At 40.2% G+C, this 20693-nt stretch overlaps 1 protein-coding gene across 1 annotated transcript in view; it reads left to right on the plus strand.

Annotated features, from left to right (window-relative positions):
• NUP155 (nucleoporin 155) overlaps positions 1-20693 on the plus strand; it is a 38381-nt gene that overhangs the window by 814 nt on the left and 16874 nt on the right. The window contains exons 2-22 of the mRNA XM_063128141.1: positions 1708-1845; positions 2445-2541; positions 2664-2734; positions 3072-3164; positions 3732-3898; positions 4228-4333; positions 4915-4988; positions 5716-5807; positions 5939-6036; positions 6977-7129; positions 7286-7386; positions 8449-8619; positions 10178-10288; positions 12010-12104; positions 14296-14384; positions 15961-16023; positions 16112-16262; positions 17479-17545; positions 18270-18385; positions 19223-19326; positions 20526-20659. Coding sequence (XP_062984211.1) covers positions 1708-1845; positions 2445-2541; positions 2664-2734; positions 3072-3164; positions 3732-3898; positions 4228-4333; positions 4915-4988; positions 5716-5807; positions 5939-6036; positions 6977-7129; positions 7286-7386; positions 8449-8619; positions 10178-10288; positions 12010-12104; positions 14296-14384; positions 15961-16023; positions 16112-16262; positions 17479-17545; positions 18270-18385; positions 19223-19326; positions 20526-20659 — 2291 coding nt within the window. The remainder of the gene's footprint in view (positions 1-1707; positions 1846-2444; positions 2542-2663; positions 2735-3071; positions 3165-3731; positions 3899-4227; positions 4334-4914; positions 4989-5715; positions 5808-5938; positions 6037-6976; positions 7130-7285; positions 7387-8448; positions 8620-10177; positions 10289-12009; positions 12105-14295; positions 14385-15960; positions 16024-16111; positions 16263-17478; positions 17546-18269; positions 18386-19222; positions 19327-20525; positions 20660-20693) is intronic.

A 20693-nucleotide genomic window follows, 5' to 3' on the forward strand; every position in this document is an offset into this window, starting at 1 on the left:
AAATGCCAGTTAATATAGGCCTCTAAATTAGCTCCCTGAAAGTTACTAACTTGCACGTTTTTCACTCATAAGAGAAGATGGATAAAGTACTCTGACCCTCCTTTGCCATCCCTGCTCGTAAATAAGCAGCAGGCTAGTGAAACAATTTTGAAGGTTAGAAACACAGCTGGCTGTCAGGGGAAGTACAGAGTGCTATACTTCACCAGCTGGCTATCTACACATCCAGTATAGAAACATTGATCACTCTGTTCTTGTACAGCCGGACTGACATGTTTCTATGCTAGACATACAGCATACTAGATATGCAACTTCTAGCATATCTTGTACAGAAACACAGTAGGCTACTGGAGGAGGGATAAATTACTCCATGCCTCAAGAGGCAGCTGGACAACCACCTTTCAGGTATGCTTTAAGGTGAATTCCTGCATTGATCAGGGGGTTGGACTTGATGGCCTTATAGGCCCCTTCCAACTCTACAATTCTATGATTCTTCTGACAGACTGCCTCATTTCTATGCTGGATGGGGAGGAGGAGGAGGCTTCTTTTCCTTCCTGCCCACCATAGCAATGCAGTGTGAGCTATTTTAGGACGTTTGGAGCACTCCATTTGTTCCCCAGCAGCCTGCTTGGTTTCTACACTGGGCAGGGCAGAGGAACACACCATCCTCTTCTGGCAGCCCACTTACTCACCTGGATGAAATTCCTAACAGGCAAATTGTTAAACATCAGGCTGTGTGAATGTCTCTTTAATGGTAGTGGTCCTTGCTCCCATGAAAGAGGCATTAGTTTGGCTTTTATTGAAGAACCCTAGTTTGGACCTTACTGATTTGAACAGCTTGGCCTGGTTCTCATGCAATATTAGCTTTATGTCAAAACCCAGATACTGGGATGACCTGAAAGAGCACCTTCTCCCCTGTAAACCTGCGGTCATTCGAGGGCATGTTCCTATTGGTTCCATATGTAGAAGAACCTTCAGTGTTGTGGTCTCTTTTCTAATGAACTCCTTGTCTCTAGAAGTCAGGCTATTGTCTGTATTGTTTCCGGCGCCTCCTGAAAACATTTTATTTTCAGGAAACCTTCATTGACTGATCAGCTATGCTTTTTTGGTACTCTGTTTTTTAAAATGATAATTTTTTATTTCTTTTATATTTCACTGCTCCGGAATCTTTTTAGATGTGGAGTGGTGTATAAATGCTGCAAATAAATAATTTGGATCCATTCTAGTCTGGCTTTTGACCTGGTTTGGGATGGAAAGCTTAATTGCCTCAGGGGATGATCTGTGCTGGGGAATGGACAATGGGAGTGGAACCATTGTCCATTCCTGATCCTCCGAGTGGCTTTCAGTGCATCAGACATGGTATCATTCTGGGCCATCTCTGGGGTGGGACTTGGAGGCATGATGTTTTGGTAGTTCTGATTCTTTTTGGAGAGAGACCCAGAAAGTGCTACAGAAATCAATAAACGTGTCATATTAAGTACGTTAACAGTTTCTGGAAGACATTGGTAGTATATCTTGTGAAGTTTATTGGATGAATTTGCGTACATCCATTGGTTTCTAGATTTGTAGAGGAAAGCACTTACGCATTATATAGTGTGAGTCAGTAAATCTACTTGGATTAAAGATTTAACTGAAGTAAAAAATACCCAAGCATTTTTGCTTGTTTTGTTTTTACTACTTTTAATTATTTCACTTTTTTCATAATTACAGGTAGCCCCTCAGTTTCTGGAATGTCAGATATGGATTATCCGTTACAGGGACCTGGTCTTCTTTTGATTCCCAGTCTTCCAGAAATAAGCTCAATTCGAAGAGTTCCTTTACCCCCTGAACTGGTTGAGCAATTTGGACGTATCCTAATTATGATAATACTGGTGAAAGGAACTTGAAAGTTCACATGGCTAGATGAATGGGACTGAAAGGGCTCCAGGCTGCTGCCTCGTGCCTATTCATGAACCAGTGTGGTGTAGTGGTTAGAGTCAGGAGATCCTGGTTCTTGTCCCCACTCGGCCATGGAAGCTCCCTGGGTGACTTTTGGTCAGTCACAGACTCTCAGCCCAGCCTATCTCACAGGGTTGTTGTTGTGAGGATAAAATGGAGGGGGGCGAGGATTATGTATGCAACCTTGGGTTTCTTGGAGGAAAAAGGAAGGGATATAAATGTAATAAATATAAAAATATAATAATACATTCACTCCAGTATTCTCCCCATCTGCCAAGATAGACTTTTCCTCTATTGACCCTGGTTTATTTTTCCTTTCTCCCTTTCTCATTGCTGCCTGGGCCCAGCTGAGAGCTAGGGATTCTTGCTGCTTTCTCTCTCCCAAGTGTGTGTAGGTTTGCAACCTCAATGATCTATTAGGGCTGTACTACTACAACTCAACTCTCCCCCATTTCAGACTTGTATTTTCTAACCTTAGTGCAATTACTCCTTAAATCTGGATATTTCAGATATGCAATGCAATTGTATGATGGGAGTTTTTCCTGAGATTAGTAGAGCGTGGCTGACCATTGACAGTGACATTTTTATGTGGAACTATGAAGATGGGTATGTAGAAAAAGAATTTATATCTAGGAATTTGTTTGCACGATATTAACTTTGAAATGTCCTGAGAAATGATTACTACATCTCTTGTGTTTACTAAAGGTTCTTTCTGTTGTTCTTTACAGAGGGGACCTGGCTTATTTTGATGGTCTCAGCGAAACGATTCTCGCTGTGGGCCTCGTGAAACCAAAAGCAGGTAACAGGCTGTGTAACAAAATTCACTTGGAGAAAATCACTCTTGTCTTAATCTTTCTGACAACCAGCTGCCATTTTCTCTGTTCTATGTAGAAACAACATTTTTATACAAATTGTGCTTTCTGGATATCTTAATGTAGTGTAAACCAGTACTATATTCATTGTTGAAATTACTCTGGGATAGGAAATATAGTGGTTACAGAGCTGGAAGTAATATTTCCCAGCTGCTGGGGTTGTATACTTGAGAAGTGTGTGTTGTATATGACTCTACAGTCTGGGATCTCGATTATAACCCCAGACCAAATTATTTAGATGTTGTCTTGTTTCTTTGTTCATAGGTATCTTTCAGCCACATATACGGCACCTGCTGGTTTTGGCTACTCCTGTGGATATAGTAATTCTAGGACTCAGTTATGCTACCTTGCAAGCAGGTAATTCTAAGTCTTGTGCATGAACACTCTTGCTCACACGACGAGGCAGGAAAATGAGTTTGAAGGAACTCCCCACTACCAGCTGGGTCTGAAACTGTTTCATGTTACCCATTTAAGAAAAAGGTCTCTGTTAGCACACACCGTACACATGTTAAGATAATGTTTTGAGAAAATCTACCACTTGTTTCCATCCATCATCTCATATGACATTTGGAATTGATCATTTTAATAGCATGACATGTATTAATAGCAAAAAAAATATGAAATAGTTGATTGATCACAAGTAGATGAAATGGAATTTTTGACTCTTTTTATAAAGGTGTGTATATGAGTATTTAACAAAGACTTTTGTCTTGATTTTAAACTTGCTTACTCTGAGTGTTTAGCATTGCAGCTGTAATACCAAACCTTTTCATTGACTCTATAGTACGTCCTTTGAAAATAATGCTTAAGATTTCCTGATACACAAACCTACTGTAGGTCTTCTTTATTTCTTCAAGTAGTTTTAGTTGCAGCGTCCCATCTATTTAATCAAGCAAAACAACAAAAAATAATTTATTTTATTAGGTTCTGGTTCCCTCAATGATAGTATGTCCGGTGGAATGCAGCTTCTTCCAGATCCCCTGTACTCACTACCTACTGATAACACCTATCTACTGGCTATAACCTCTACTGAAAATGGGCGTATATTTTTGGCTGGCAAAGATGGTTGTTTGTACGAAGTCGCTTACCAGGCAAGTGAAGTTTGCTAGAGATGCTTGTGGGGGCGGTGGGCAGTCAGGGGATGTAAGGTGCTCTGCTCTTGTTGGTTCCCTTCTTGCACTTTGCAGCTTTGTTTTTAGAGTATTAAGTTTCTTAATGAAGAAATACAGTTTGCAAGTTCTAGTTCATTGCAAAGAATGCACTGCAAATTGTTTCAGAGAGTGCCAGTTGACACACCCTATTTCAAAACACGCTGTGCCTTTTTTCAGTTACTGAATTTATTGATATCCAGATGGGCCAATTAAAACAATATATGGGCCTGCATGATTTCCAGATTCTAATGGTTTTCTTGTTTTTGTAGGCTGAGGCAGGCTGGTTCAGCCAGCGTTGTAGGAAGATCAATCATTCAAAAAGCACCCTTTCTTTCCTTGTTCCATCGTTGCTTCAGTTCACGTTCTCAGAAGATGGTAGGTAATGAAAAGTCCTTAGCTAATATACTAATAAAATAAATTACTAAAAATAAAACAAATGCATTTTTGTTACATACCCTATTTCTTCGATTCTGAGACGCACTTTTTTCCCCATATAAACATCTCTAAAAATGGGGTGCATCTTAGAATCGTGGGGGTGTCTTAGTGGGTTTTTTTCTGTTGGTGGTACTGAAATTAGTGTGTGTCTTACAATCAATGGCATCTTGCAATTGAAGAAATACGGTAATGCGTTACAGTTGGCCCAACTGGATGTTTTTATTTAGATACGTACATCCACCCATTGATTACTTTCTTTCATGCTCTGTGCCACTAAAATGCTGATTTTTATTGCTGAATCGGTTTTACCTTACACAAATTAGGAACGTTGGGTAATAGGTAACTCTGATGGTCTTAAATGTAGAATTACCTAGTGTTTAGGTAAGGGAAGCAATATTTTGGTAGTCTAGTGATGTCTTCTAGGCAAATGTTCATTATGATTAAATGTCTTTCTCAGTACGAGATCCTAAATGTTAACAGGTTTAACCAAGCAATTCCGGATTTTTAATCTCATTTTGTAGATCCCATTGTTCAAATTGCCATTGACAACTCCCGAAATATCTTATACACACGTTCTGAGAAAGGTGTGATACAGGTATGACTCTAAATATATCTTGACTCCCTGGTGCTCACAATTTTGGTTTTAGAATTGTAACTTGATTACATTGATGGAAGCTTACAAATACATTGCAGCCTTGCAAATACAGTTGGGAGGGGGAGGTGGTGCCTGCCATTGACTGTGCTTTGTTCTGCATTCTTCTGTTTTTTCTTATCTTCCTCGCATGAAGTTATCCTCTTCCCTTTAGCCATCAGTCCTGTACCTGTTTATTTATGTGTTATCCCATTTATTATATTTCTATGCCTCTCATCAGCTGAAGCATTCTAGATGGTTCACAAAACAAACCGTTGAGGTTTTATGCAAAGATGATTGCAGGATTATATCCTGTTCTCTATGCAAATTTACTACAAGTTCCTCCATTCTGCATCCTTTCATTCTGGAATCTCTGATGCCCTCTTCTTTGTTACTAATTGACTGGCCTCCTCTGCTCTTTAGCAACAGGATTTTCGTGTCCTCCCATCTCTAACTTCCCCCTTGTGTGTTAGATTTGGGTCTGTACACTATCCAGGCTTGTTCCACCATTTCAGTCTGCATTTAATTAAAAAGAACTTATTTTTTCCTTCACTGAACTAACCTTGGAATATAATGGTTTCTCTTGAGGACTAATTTGCCTTTTGCCATATGTGAGCTAGATGTTACAGCATGGAATAATGCTCAGCAAATTTATTTTAAACTCACTAAAACCTATATTATTAAATTGCAGGTTTATGATTTAGGTCCAGATGGTCAAGGGATGATGAGGATTGCTTCTGTTTCCCAGAATGCTATTGTGTCTGCAGCTGGAAAAATTGCCAGGTAAACTATGCACTGAGAAATGGTGTCTGAGGAGCTGATTGTCTCTGTTATATTAAACATTATTTGGGATTATTTTGTTTACATGGTAATGTCTTCCAGGTACATGAATTGCTGTCTTGGTTTTCTTTTAGGACAATAGACCGTTCTGTGTTTAAGCCTATTGTTCAGATAGCAGTGATTGAAAATTCTGAATCTATAGATTGCCAGTTATTGGCAATTACTCATGCAGGTAAGAATTCTCTATTCTTTATTGTGAAGTAACATATTTGTTCCAACACCTACTAGGTGGCAACCTTTCTGACATGGTGAAGGAGCAGGTGCACATCCCTTCCTTCTGTCACACACATCATGTGATATGTGAGGTAGATGCTTCATGTGGAGACCTATCTGCTTCCTTGCATAATCTTTCCTACACCTCTTTTGAGGGTGGAAAGATGGTTCACACTAGTGCATTTCAGTATGTCTACATGATGTGCATGTTGGAGGGGAGGTTGGAGACATAATGTTTGAGGAGGATTGCAACTCAGTGTGTGTCTGAACTGAGTAGAATTTAGGAAATGTTCATACACTTTACAGGTAATCCATTCATTAGTGAATACTTAAGTATTGGTAAATATTTTCAAAACACTTTCTAACACTTTGAACACCTTTATAGAATTGTGCTAATAGTAATTAGGCCTCTGATACTGTTTGAGCTGGTATGAAGGCAGGGAATATTCAGCTGTTCAGAAAACGGAGTGGTTTGTAGAACAGTTTCTGTGAGGGAATGAAATGTCAGTTTGGCTTGGATTAAAATCCCAAGGGATGGGAAGGGGGCCCAGAAATAAGGGAGCTAAGGGGCAGAATGTCTAGAAGTTAGGTGGCTGAAGGAAGGGTGCAGAGTAGGCAATGGACTGATAAAGACACAATAGGTAGTCTAGAAATGGAAAAATTGATGTAGCAAAATGTTTCTTTCCTAGTACTCAGTTTTTGAGAACTGAGAAAATTGCACACTGTTTTGTGATATTTTGGTTTGTCCTAATTAATGTAATGCTCAGCTGTGGATTTTGGATTTTTAAAATCCCTTCGGTTTTCTTCTGTAGTAGAAGTAGTAGTTCAATAGCTGAATTGAATCCTTTTTCAAAATATATTCAAGACCCATTAATAGTATCTCATGCTTTTTTCTTTAGGTGTACGAATGTATTTTAGTGTATCCCCATTTAGGCATCCTTTTGCTCGTCCTTCAACGTTAACGTTGATTCACATCCGCCTGCCCCCAGGATTTTCTGCTGCTTCTAATGTGGAAAAGCCATCTAAAGTGCATCGAGCTCTTTATAGCAAAGGTAACTTCTGGAGATACATTTTTGTCATTCATGTAAGACTCCTGTGTTCGATGTATCCTCTTTTTCTCTTATAGAAAGAGAATGATGGATTTTAAGATTTGACTTTAGGATTTGGATTTATCATAGTTTATTAAATTATTATTATTATTTTGTTAGGTGTTCTGCTAATGGCTGCTTCAGAAAATGAGGATAATGATATCCTGTGGTGTATTAATCATGATTCGTTCCCTTTCCAGAAGCCAATGATGGAAACACAGGTAACTGTTATATATCTGTTACTATGCTATTTTGAAAGCAGGAGCTGTGAGAGACGACAATCATTTATTTATTTATTTATTTATTACATTTTTATACCGCCCAATAGCCGAAGCTCTCTGGGCGGTTCACAAAAATTAAAACCATAATAAAACAACCAACAGGTTAAAAGCACAAATACAAAATACAGTATAAAAAGCACAACCAGAATAAAAACCACGCAGCAAAATTGATATAAAATTAAGATACAGAGTTAAAACAGTAAAATTTAAATTTAAGTTAAAATTAAGTGTTAAAATACTGAGAGAATAAAAAGGTCTTCAGCTGGCGACGAAAGGAGTACAGTGTAGCTGCCAGGCGGACCTCTCTGGGGAGCTCATTCCACAACCGGGGTGCCACAGCGGAGAAAGCCCTCCTCCTAGTAGCCACCTGCCTCACTTCCTTTGGCAGGGGTTCACGGAGAAGGGCCCCTGTAGATGATCTTAAGGTCCAGGCAGGTACATATGGGAGGAGGCGTTCCTTCAAATAACCTGGCCCTAAACCGTTTAGGGCTTTAAATGTCAATACCAGCACTTTGAATCGGGCCCGGACCTGGACTGGCAGCCAATGAAGTTGTAAAAGGACTGGCGTAATGTGATCTCGCCAGCCAGTCCCTGTTAGTAAACGGGCCTGCTTAGATTTCTTTTGCCTACTTAGATTTCTTTCATCTCGATCTTCCTTAATCTGGTCAGACCTTTTGGACTTCTCATGTTCTCTCCCACCCCTCGACAACTGTCGACTTCATATTACAAGGGAAACCATAGAGATATCACAATTGTCCAGGTTTGCACTTCTATGAAATTGGTGTTAATGTTCTTTGAAAAATACAGCTGTAGACTATTGTCAAGTAGGAAAGACATCTGTCCCGGCTATGGTTTAAAAGGTCTGCACAGAGTACAGGGTATGATGGCAGCTTGCACAGGTGCAGGCAAGCATTAACTAGCAACCACCTTAGCTGGAGCACATAGGATCGGACTGTAAGTCATTACTGTATAATTTCTCAGTCTGCAATGTTTTTATTTCAGACAAAGACACCTGTTGATGGACATTCTTGGGCTCTTTCGGCAATAGATGAACAGAAAGTTCAGAGGATTATAACACCTTTAAATAAAGATCTAATTCCGATAACTGACTATCCTGTAGTTGTGCAGCAACATACGTTACCACCAAAGAAATTTGTACTCCTTTCGGCACAGGTATGTAGTACGATAGCTAGTTTAAAGTGACAGTCTACTGCCCTGATGTATATATTCTCTTATGTGATTGTTCTTGACAAGATTTGAGCTATTTTAGAATACTGTTTAAGAAAATAACTTTATTTAATTCATGTGTCTTACTTTGCAAAATATACAAAAGCTTTTGTGTTTGAGCAATATCTGTAGAGGCCTACTCTTTCCATAGCTTCATAATCAGTATCTCAGTGTTGCTCAGTTGTAAATCATTAGATCCTTTTTATTCATCAGATATGTTAATTATTTAGATATGCTGGAGTTGATTGGATGTAATAATTGTAATGTATAAATTTGTAAAACATGGTCTGGTCCATGATGGCTTGGAATAGGGCCGTTAGTATGATTGCATCCACTCTCTGGAACTCCTTACCAGTACAAATTACATGCTTTGAACCTTCTGTGTTTTCGGTGCCTACTGAAAACATACTTGTTCCAAGAAGCATTCCCGGAAAGGTATTCTGTCTTCGGTATACAGTTGTAATACACAATATTTTATTGCCTTAAACTGTATTTTGTACATCATTGAAAAATGTTATTTAATGCAAGCAATTCATAAATATCATTAAATAAATAAATGGAAAATACTTCATTAGTATAAATGCAAAATAAAATGTCCTTAATATCATTGCATTATGTGATATAAACAGGTTTACATAAGTGAGAAAAAAGTGCTTCATTTTTTAAATTGAGGTGACCAGGCTCTAGTACCTATGAGCACTGTCCTGTAATCCTACCTGTGTAATTAGACTGTAATTAGGAAAATACAGGTGCAGTGGACCTGTTCACATGCTGCAATAAGCCACTGTAGGGTTATTAACATATGCCAGCCACCATTTTGAATATGCAAGCAGAGGTGTGCACACACCATAGCTTGTTAACGCAGGAGGCATTAAACCCGGGAGGGTTTAATAATCCTCGCATAATCCCTAAAACAACCTATTGAGAGCTACAGTGATCATGTGAACTGGGTCAGTATCTTGACCATTATTTCACATATCCGTAAAACTAAGCTGAAGGCTAATTCCTTTCTAAAATTAAGGCTTAGGTGGAGGGCTTAACATCCATTTACTGTGGCTTAAATTTCACAGTGCTGTACATCATGGGCAGTATCCAATACTGCCCACAGGACCCGTCAGTAGCAGAATGGAAGCTAGTGTTTGCTAAAGCAACTGGAAATGATTCAAAATTATCATTTTCAGAACAGGTCAGCGGAACTAGTAAAAGGGAGCTTTGCTGGCCTATCCTATTCCAGAAACAAGCATTTTGGCTTATTTCCAGGATTACTTTAAGAAATATTAGCATGCTTCCCATTGTGTTAACGGTAGATCCTGCAGTGGCATTATTGGACACTGCCCATTAGTTCCCATGTCACATACAGGTTCAAAACTCAGCTGCAGACTTTCTGGATAGCCTGTGATGTGCTACCATTTTACACTCAGTTCTCCAGTTTTGTAAAATGGAATGATTAATGACTATTTTAACCTTGGAAAATACCACCAAGTTAATTTTTTTCCCCCTTTAGGGGAGTTTTATGTTTCATAAACTTAGGCCAGTAGATCAGCTGCGGCATCTTTTTGTGTGCAATGCAGGAGGCGATGGAGAAGATATTGAAAGATTTTTCAAATTGCATCCGGTGAGAATTTTTAATTTGCTCTTAAGTGATACTTAACATTTGACATTTTTTCACAAGAGTTTGCTGTATACCATGGGTGAGCAAAGCTTTTCGGCCTTCAGGACTGCATGCAGTGCCAGGTCAGCGCACATACATGCATGCGCACACACAAACACACACAGAAGGAGGGGGGATTGCTGGGGGGGGTGCTAAAGCCACCTCCTTCCCCCCTCCCCCATAACCCTGATCTGGATCACTGCTTCCCTGCCACCATTAGGGGTGGGGAAACCGATCAAAGCTGCTTTGATGCTGCTGTCAGTGTGATAGTTGATCTGCTGGGCTGCACAGAAAAGTGTGTGGGGCTTGTATGGACCGCAAGTAAAGCAACAGAGGGCTGCATGTGGCCCGTGGATTAACCACTCCTGCTGCATATTTTATTCCTTGCCATTTGTTTGCTGATTTGGGAGGCTGTGTAACACAATCCAGAAGATTAGCCCTGCATGTAGAAGCAGGAGTTCTCCCTTACCACTTGAAACAGGTGTTCCCAGAGCTCAGTTTGCTACCACCCAAAGTGAAAGCTAGTGTACGCTCTGATAATTATCTGTTGTGGTCCACTGTGTAGTGCAAGCTTTTAAATAAACAATTTCAGTTTGCCCACAATTTTAGACCGTGTTTAATATCAGATGTCCCTCACCTGACTGGGTTAAAGGTTGATCTAGTCCAACATGCTACCTCCAGCTGTGGCCAGCTAGATGCCTCTTGAAAGTTCACAGGCAGGGAATGATGGTGAATACTCATCTGAATTGGAGGCTTAATTTAGCTGTACTCTGAATTCATCTATTTTTTAAAAAAATGTGATTTTGATTAGTGGCCCTCACCATATTTTCTAATAATAGATTCTATGACTGAGTTATGAAGATGTTGAACAAGCAGGACAGTTGAAAATGTGAGCATTCCAAGCTACTTATGTTGACTAGAATGGCCAACAGGGCTACAGGAATGTTTAGCTAGTCCAAGCTTCTGCTTTGATTGATTGATTGATTGATTGATTGGTTTTTTTTTAGCAAATCTGCACAGACAGACAACTCATTGACAGCTTTGGTCCTTTAGCACCCAGCCGGAAATTCAGGCTCATTTGTAGATTCAAGCAGGCAGTCTTTCAAAATATTGTTAAAATTTGTTGATCTTCAAAGTCATGAAAAATGATGCATTTGTTCAACTATAGATGCAGCAAAAAATTACAAACCAACCTGGAGTGAAATATTTTTGACATTTTCTCTAACTGCTATTTTAAGTGCAGGAATATCATTTATGTATTGTATATAGATGTGTGCAAATGTTGGTCAAAGACACTCTTGTGAGCTATTACTTTTTCTGGCTTATGGTACAGCCTGTGAAATAACATCCCGCTAAGTTCTGTGGGGCTTACTCCTCTTTGATTGCAGGCATTATTTTTTTCATATTTGAGAAAACTGCAGCAGTTCAGCATGCTTAGCTGCTGTAGTGAAAGCTCCTAGATATGTACCTAACATCTGGTGGCAACAAAATGTGTCTGGCTGTAATGTATACCCATGTACTTTAAAATAATCCCCATTGACCTGAATGGGACTTATTTCTGAGTAGAATAGGTTACTCCTTACTGTCCCAAATTCTTAAGTGATTTCTGCAATATGCATTAGAATTATGACAATTCAGACCTGCCATTTTACTGTTATTTATTTTCTTAATGGTGATTATTGCAGGAAGAGCAGGCTTGTGCGACTTGCCTAATCCTTGCCTGCTCTGCTGCTGCTTGTGACCGAGAAGTATCAGGATGGGCTACTCGAGCATTTTTCAGGTAAAATGATTCATATATGCATTATGACAAAAGATGACACTTAAAAATCTATTGCCTGAATGCAGTAGTTCATATGTTCATAGCATCTGAACTAGGGCTGTGCACCACTTCGGATCTGAATTCTGAACCGAAGCGAGGCAATTTGGACCGATCAGAACGATTCAGAAGCCCAAACAGCCTCACACTGGGCTTTCCTGGGACACCCACCAAGCAGCTGATCCCGCTCACTCCCCCTTGGACATGTCCAAAGAGCATGCGAACTACACGAGCTCCCTGCTTCTTATCCGGACCAATCAGAAGCGCCCACAGCCATCCACCTCAAAGGAGTCGTCATTTTCTTTGGTAATGGCGACTCTCCATAAAACAAATCCTGTGCAAATGGTGGCTGTAAAGCAGCCATTTATGCAACTTTACAGGAATAAATGGCTTATGTGTAGCTGATCGTTGCTGCCTTGGTAAGAGTATTCATTTAATTTTGTCATCATGGTTTTAAACTATGATCATGCCTTTTTGCATGCCACACATGAGAAAAGTAGGTTGACTTCTAAGGGGAAAAGTCCTTTAGTTCTGGCTTATAATTCGTGTGGAAATGGCAGAAGGTCCCAGGTTTGATCCCTGACTTCTCCAGATAGGGCTCGGAAAAAAATCCTACCTGAAACCCTGGAGAGCTGCTGTCAGCCAATGGCTTATTCACTGTGATTTAAGGTGTCTTCTGAACAGGGGCACTATGGTTTATCATGGAAACCTGTGAACTCCATCCCATTGTTTGCATCTCCAGTGCTACAGCAAGGAGGTGATTGCAAGCTTTTGCTTTTCTTTTTGATGAATCACAGTTTGTCGTTTTGCCTGATCCCAGGCTAACTTCAGTCCATGGTATATGAAGTTGGCTTGTTTTAGTAAACTATGGTTAAGATTAACTGAAGTTTAGGATCTGGACATAGAAAAGTAGAGTTGGAAGGGGCCTATAAGGCTATTGAGTCCAACCCCTTGCTCGATGCAGGAATCCACCTTAAAGCATATCTGACAGATGGCTGTCCAGCTGCCTCTTGAATGCCTCCAGTGTGGGAGAGCCCACAACCTCCGTAGGTCATTGGTTCCATTGTCATACTGCTCTAACGGTCAGGAAGTTTTTCCTGATGTCGAGCCGGAATCTGGCTTCCTGTAACTTGAGCCCATTATTCCATGTCTTGCACACTGGCATGGTCAGCCTCTCTAGCACCTCTGCTTATCCACCCCAACTCACAATTATCCATTCTCCCCTTTTTGTCCCTACACAGCAGTATAACTAGAGTAGGGCCTCTGCCCGGGCACAACCTGGACTTCCATGATCATATAATAGACTGACAGTTATTAACATAATGTACAATTACATAATGCTGTGCTTTCAATATAGAAAAATTATGCCAGTTTTCAAGATGGCAGACAAATAACCAGATATCTGTTTGCTTAGACAAGGCAACAGGCCAAGCCACATGGCATTGTTGCCTTATCTATGGGCCTTGTGCCTGCAGCATAACACAGTGAAGCACATTCAGCTATTGAATACTGCTGATGAAGAAGGTGAAAACCAGAGTGGTATAACATCAAGTCAGCAGCCAGCAAGCCCGTTGAACAGCAACCTCTGACAATGAGCGCTCTATCTGAGCAGTGTGAACAGTGTTGGCTCCGGTTTTCTGAGGGCCCATGGGCAAAGCCCCTCTCATAATGATAAAAAGCACTGCAGTTAATCAAAAGTGGAAGCGAAAGTTCCTGATCTCTCAGGCGCGCAGGAGGAAGAGAGGGGAGTGGGGGGTGGTTAGGACCATAGATAGGAAACTGCCTTTTACTGGGTCAAACCATTGATCTATCTAGTCCAGTACTGGAGATACCAGGGATAGAACCTGAGACTGCATGCAGAGTAGGTGCTCTGCTTTGCATGAAGCTTGCCTAGGCTCATTCTCATCACGATAAACCATAATTTATATTGTTTTATGCTGTATGTTTTTATCTGTTCGCTGCCCTGAGATCTTTATAGGGCAGGATATAAATGTTTTAAATAAATAAATAAAATATGCCAGTCATCATATTTTGGGGCAAGCAGATTTTTTTGCCTGCTTTACAATTTAACTATCAAATAAGTTGGACCATTCTAAAAAATCTGAAAACTGTTTGCATTGTTGTGATAATGAGACTTTAATTTGGTAAATCTTAGATATGGTGGTGAAGCACAGATGCGGTTTCCGTCTCTCATGCCTCCTCCAAGTAATGTAGGATCTGTATTGGGCTCTCCTGTTTTACCTGGTAAGTAATGAATGTGATTGTGACCTATTTACTTTTATATGTTACACCTTTACCTTTTAGCAGGGATTTGTTTAACTTTTAAAAATTTATTTTGCAATACCTTAATGATGTTTTTTCTTTGTAGCCTTAGTACTGGGGGATGTCAGAATGTATTCACTGCTGTGGTGTTCATGATTCCTTAGTACATTTTAAAAGAACATACAAATGCCCTTGTCAAAGAAATTTATTTATTTATTATTTAGTTATTAATTACATTTCTATACCGCCCAACAGCCGGAGCTCTCTGGGCGGTTCACAAAAATTAAAAACATTAAAAGTATAAATTGTCAGTTGGTGAGTTCACACAACATAACAACCCACCCTGTGAATAAGCTACGCAGTGTGGGTTGATCGCAGAATGACCCACGGTGTGCCTGACAGACAATTGGGCTTACTCTGGGTTGTTCTCCTTTTCCTTCCTCCATGACCTTCCACCTGTTATCCCAGGGTCCTGCACAGCAGAAACCATCTTGTCTGCCTGTCCCATCTCCTCCTCACTCCTGATCACCACCCCTTTTGATTCTGCAAAGTATTTGAATTATTTTTCAGTCCCCAAAATTTGCTCAAACGGGGTCATAAATATATAGTTTGTATATATTTGGGGTGGGGTGGGGCTCAGGAATTTGCACAATATGTTTGTAATTCTTGTTGTTCTTTCACAGTTGCACAAGTGCGCACTTGCGACTGTCAAATATACATAGCCTTACTTTCTCAGTGCCCTTTTATGTTTCAGCTGTCAAAGGGAATGAAGCGTGATATGAAACATTCAAGGAAATTGACAAGAGGTGACTGTCAACAGTGACAGCTCGGGAGAAGGGGACAAGATCACTGACTTAGGAAGGTGATCTCCAGGGTTTTAAGTGTTGGACCGATGGTCCAGGAAGGCCTGCTTCCATTCCACACTTCCCCGAATCTCCGGCAAGTCCTTTTAAGTGAGATCTAGGCTTCACCCCCCTTTTTATGGCTTCCATTCACAGTAAACATGGCAGTAACTTCTCTAAATGTGAGTGGTGAAATGGGTGTGAACCCTAGAACAAGAAATTTATTTAATTTATTATTGCATTTATCCTGCCTTTTTTTCCTGCAAGGAACCCAAGGCGATGTACATAATCCTCCTCCTCTCCACTTTATCCTCACAACAACAACCCTGTGAGGTGGGTTGGGCTGAGAGTCTGTGACTGGCGCAAAGTCTCCCAGTGGGTTTCCATGGCCAAGTGGGGACTAGAACCCAGATCTCCCGACTCCCAGTCCAACACTCTAGCCACTACACCACACTGGTAATTTGTGGGTTATTTAACCCACGAATTGCCAAAATCTAGCAAAATCCAACATGCTCATCACTTCCTCTTCCAGTTAACAACCTATGATCACCCCATGCATGAGTTGTTATCATGGCATCCGAACCCAACACTCTTGGTTGTTTAGGGGTCAGATAACCATGGTGACATGTGAAATGGCCCAGAGTCTATTAAAGATGTGCCCAGATTATTGTCTGAAAGTGGTAGCTTTATATCATACATTGTTCTTCTTCAAATAGGTTCCCCTATGCATGCTGGAAGCCCTTACCCTAATCCAAGCTTTTTGGCAACACCAGCACAAGGTATTCCCTTTTAATTGTTTATATATTTACTAGTAATGTTGTAATTTTAGTTTTATTTTTTTTAAAAAAAAACGTGTTGATGTTTCAGGTTTACAGCCTCCTGCTATGTCAACTCCAGTATTTGCTTCAGGCAGTTACATGCCTCAGCATGGTGCTTCGGTTAGTGGCATGATGTGTCCTGAGATAGTATTTTCTGGAAAGCACAATGGCATCTGCTTATATTTCTCTCGAATTATAGGGTAAGTTGCTGTTTAAAATTTGAGTATATGTGTCTTTTGATCTCAATATGCTTTCTTTCTTTCTTTCTTTCTTTCTTTCTTTCTTTCTTTCTGATATTAGTAGGCCACCTTTCAGGACAGGAGTCCTTCCAAGGCGGCATACAATAATAAAATGCATAATAAAGAAACCTAATGTGCTAATAAAAGCAGCAAAAGTTCCATAAAAATGGCAGACTTGTTTTAACTTGGGTTCTTTTTAACCATGGTTAGTGGAAATAGGCAAACTTCAAACCATGGTTTATGAAGATGGCTTTTTGTCACTAACCATAGTTAAGATTAATCACTATTTAGGGTTTTTGCATGTTGATGCTAAGCTGTGGTTTATCTGATGCAGAAGTATCCAAACTCCTCCTCGAGGCCACAGCAGAGAAGAGGGGAGCATGTGAATCTAAGGCTTGCTGCAGCTTGTCTTTGTAATGGCAAAACATGGTTAGCATTGTGTGTGACCTGGCTCATTGACCTGGTTCATTCATCACAGCAGCAAATTGTGGATTATTTAACCCCCAAATTGTGGGGATGTGCACCGTCTGCAAGCTCCTTCCAGTTTCTGTAAACAACCTCCAATCGACCCTACCATAAGTTGTGAGTGTGACGTGTGAACCTGAATTGTTGGGTTGTTTGGGGGCTAAACAACCCAGTGACTAACCCATGGTTTGTTGTTGGGTTAACCGCTGGGTTGTTAAACAACCCATTTGTCCGGTTTCACACATCATGTTGACAACCTTCAATTGCGCCAATCGGAGGTTGTTTACAGAAAATGGAAGTAAGCTTGTGCACAGCATGCATCTTTGCAAATTAATTAATCCACGATTTGCTGCTGTGGCTTGTGAACAGCCCCATTGTATTTTAATATTTACATGAACCAGGAGTATAAATGTATAGTTTGGCTCTTTGAAGAATGGATGTCTGTATAAAGCAAAGGAGGGGGGAAGGGGGACAGCTACCCAAGTTGTACAGCACAATAAACAGGTAGACTAATCAAGAAAGAAACCAAGAAATAGCTGCTATATTGAAATATTTACACACACTAATTCGATGCATGGCTAATTTTTTGATGCAGACTTTTGCAATGAATTTTACTTTTAGCTGTTGCTGGGTGGAAATGCAGGGATATGACGTTTGCGTGGTGAACTGATGATAGCAAAGAGCATCAACGTTGTATTTCCCTGCTTTTCAGAAACATTTGGGATGGAAGTATAGTGGTGGAGAGAGTTTTCAAGAGTGGCAATCGAGAAGTTGTAGCTGTAAGTGCTAATGGGTATTAACGCCTGTTTCTCTCAGGGTCTTACGTACACTGTCTCATATGTATAAATAGGAGTAGGGACCCTTTCTTTTCCTTCTGGCAAGGGCTGCTATCTTCCAGAAGCAATCTGTTGGGGGGTCCTGTGCCTATGATTGGGTGGAGCTGCCCCTTTTTCCTTTCTGCCAGCCCTTACTCTTCTCCTCTCCTTTGTGTCAGCCCTCCCTGCTTTTCTCTCTCTTTTTCTCCCTCTTGATCCAGCACGCACCCTAAGGAGGGACAGATGACAGTTAGCAGAGGTTCTCGCTGATCACTTGCAAAGGGCTTCCCTCCTTGCATCAATCCATCCCTTTTGTCTCTCCCCTCCCTGTTTTTCTCTTCATGACTAGATAGTGAGCCTCAGCTATTGGGCTGTATAAAAATGTGGTAAATTGTGCTGGATTAGATATTTATTTTTCTTATGTTCTTTACCTCCTGCAATCTGAAGTGGAGCAGCCCAGGAGAACCTTTATCCCTTGATTATGCAGGCTGTATAAACTTAGAAAGTTGTTCTTACTTATGCAAGTGTAGATCTGGAGTCTGTTCAGCTGTTCATCAAACAACTAAATTCACTAAAAATATGTCCTAAAAATGAGATTCATAAATCTATTCATTCAGAGTTCTTAGTATATTTTTGTGATATAAAAGTTTTGGATACGTTCACTTCAGTTAGCCTCTTCCTTGTTTAGGTCGAAAGCAGTGTTCCTCCACAAGTTTTAGAATCTGTACTACAAGAATTAAAAGGCCTACAGGATTTTTTGGATAGGAATTCGCAGTTTGGAGTAGGATCTCTTAGAAATCACAGGTAAGAGGAAAATAAAGCAAACAGTGTAAATTATTGCTTTGACAGTTGTATTGTAGAGATACTTGGTACAAAACTTCAATTTGTTTTCTGTGCTTCTGCAGTAAACCTATGTGTCTCCAATATTTTAATGGTCTTATAAACTATTCTTATTTCTTACTTTTTTATTCTTCCCTGAGCGATGGGTTTTCGTAACAATTTACAAAATGCAATGAAATATAACAAAATTCATATGGAACAGTAGAAATTCAAATGGAACAGTAGGTTGTTAACACTAGTCATTGAAATACTAAATGAATTATTATTATTTTTATTTATTTATCATACTTATACCCCGCTCTTCAGCCAAAAAAGGCTCTCGGAGCGGCTTACACTTAGCAAAAAAGACAGTCCCTGCCCTCAGGCTTACAATCTAATAAAGACATGACACACAAGGAAAAGGAGTCAAGGAGGGAAGGAGGGAGGAGAGAGAAAGAAAGAGAGAGAGAGAGTCCAGCAGGAGCAGGCCCCGATGTTACTTCTGCCTGCTCCTGTCCCCTCGGTCCTTCTTCTTCCCCACAGGGCCAAGATGGCAGTTTGCCCTGTGGGGGGGGGGGAAGAGTCCAGCAGGAGCAGGCCCCGATGTTACTTCTGCCTGCTCCTGTCCCCTCGGTCCTTCTTCTTCCCCACAGGGCTAAGAATTGTTCTGATAAGTATTACACTATAATGTAGTAGCTTGTGATATTTTGCGGTGACCTCTGGAGATTGTTCTACTATTTTCTTGATAATTTTTTGCTGATATACATTTGGTACAATACAGCTACAACCTTCAAAACCTGTCCATTCTTTTTCTTGAATCAGTTTCACCACTCCAGCTAGTTTGCAGCAACGGTTACTTGGAGTCATGAAGTCCGATGGTGGAAGTTCTCAGCAAATGCAACAAGAGCTCCAGAGGAAGTTTCATGGTAAAAAAGAATCTCACATTTTTATTGTCTCCCCTTTGTTCTCTATTTTTGATGGAAAAGCACACAAGGCCAAATACTATCTAGCTTTAACAGTAATCAGTTTAAGTTCTCTCAAGGATTCATATTTAGAATGGAATCGTCTCTACTCCTGAAGAAAGAGCCTGGTCCTTAACTAATGGTTAGTCACAGGCAGATCCACCCAAATCTGCTCTGTAAATAATCCAGGGAAATCAGATTGCTGGCAAACATTTGCTGGAATTCAAAAACATAATCTGAAATCTGGGTAGAGTCTGGAACCTAGGATATGTTGTCCAGTGCTGTGTGTCTGATCCTAAGAAGCCCCCACTCTATTGGAATACCTGCTGGGAACCTTCCTCCATCATTCCCCCACTTCCCTTAATTTATTAAGGTAGAAAACAGTGGGAAGAATTATTATTTTTCATTTATAAAGCACCTAAAATTTGTTAATAAAATTTTGATATTAACTATGCTATATGTTTTTATTGTAATAGGAAAGTGGGATATGAATAATAACTAAAGCAATATTCAATAATAACAAAAACAAATTACAGCATCCGGTATCTGACACATATACCCATTTTGAATTTCACGCCCTTCAAGCTCCAGTTAGAGTTCTCGTTCGTTCTCTCTCTCTCTCTCTCTCTCTCTCTGTGTGTGTGTGTGTGTGTGTATAGATATACCTTCCCTTTCTCTTTTTGTCATATAGTCCTATTCATTGGAAGTAGCATGTAATATATTTGCACTGTTTCCATACATTTTAAAGATAGCTTTTAATGCATGGAAGAACAGCTCTCCCCCCACCCCCACTCCCGGTTCTATTTGTCTGTATTGATATGAATCTCCATTAAAACTATATGAACCCTTCTCATACCTATGGAAAATAGCTTCAAGTCAGAACCTGCAGCGATAAGCCAGGTAGTAAGAGTTCTTTTTCAGAGTTACTGCATTACCACAATGGGGATTGCTTTAACCTGGTGAATCCTGTCTAGTAGGGAAAGGGTTGGAACAAAATGAGTCTGTAGATAGATCCATTCAGGTCATGTCATCCTGTGATTCTTTGATGCTTCCTTGAAAAGGTTTTGTGAACAGGAAAACATGAGGTTGAAAAACTTTAAGGAAGCCAAGTGGGGAGGACATGGATCACTTGTAACTTACTGGTGTGCATTTCAATTTTGCAGCAGAGGCACAATTAACTGAGAAAGCCTCCCTACAAGGCATCCAGCAGCTTGTTCGTAAAACCTGCCAGGCTTTGGCATTGTGGAAGCTTCTTTGCGAGCATCAATTCAATGTTGTTGTTGGTGAGCTTCAGAAGGTATGTGTAGGGACACTCCTAGCTTCTTGGGCTA

The sequence above is a fragment of the Elgaria multicarinata genome, chromosome 6 (genome assembly GCF_023053635.1).
Source record: "Elgaria multicarinata webbii isolate HBS135686 ecotype San Diego chromosome 6, rElgMul1.1.pri, whole genome shotgun sequence".
In the NCBI taxonomy this organism is placed as follows: Eukaryota; Metazoa; Chordata; class Lepidosauria; order Squamata; family Anguidae; genus Elgaria; species Elgaria multicarinata.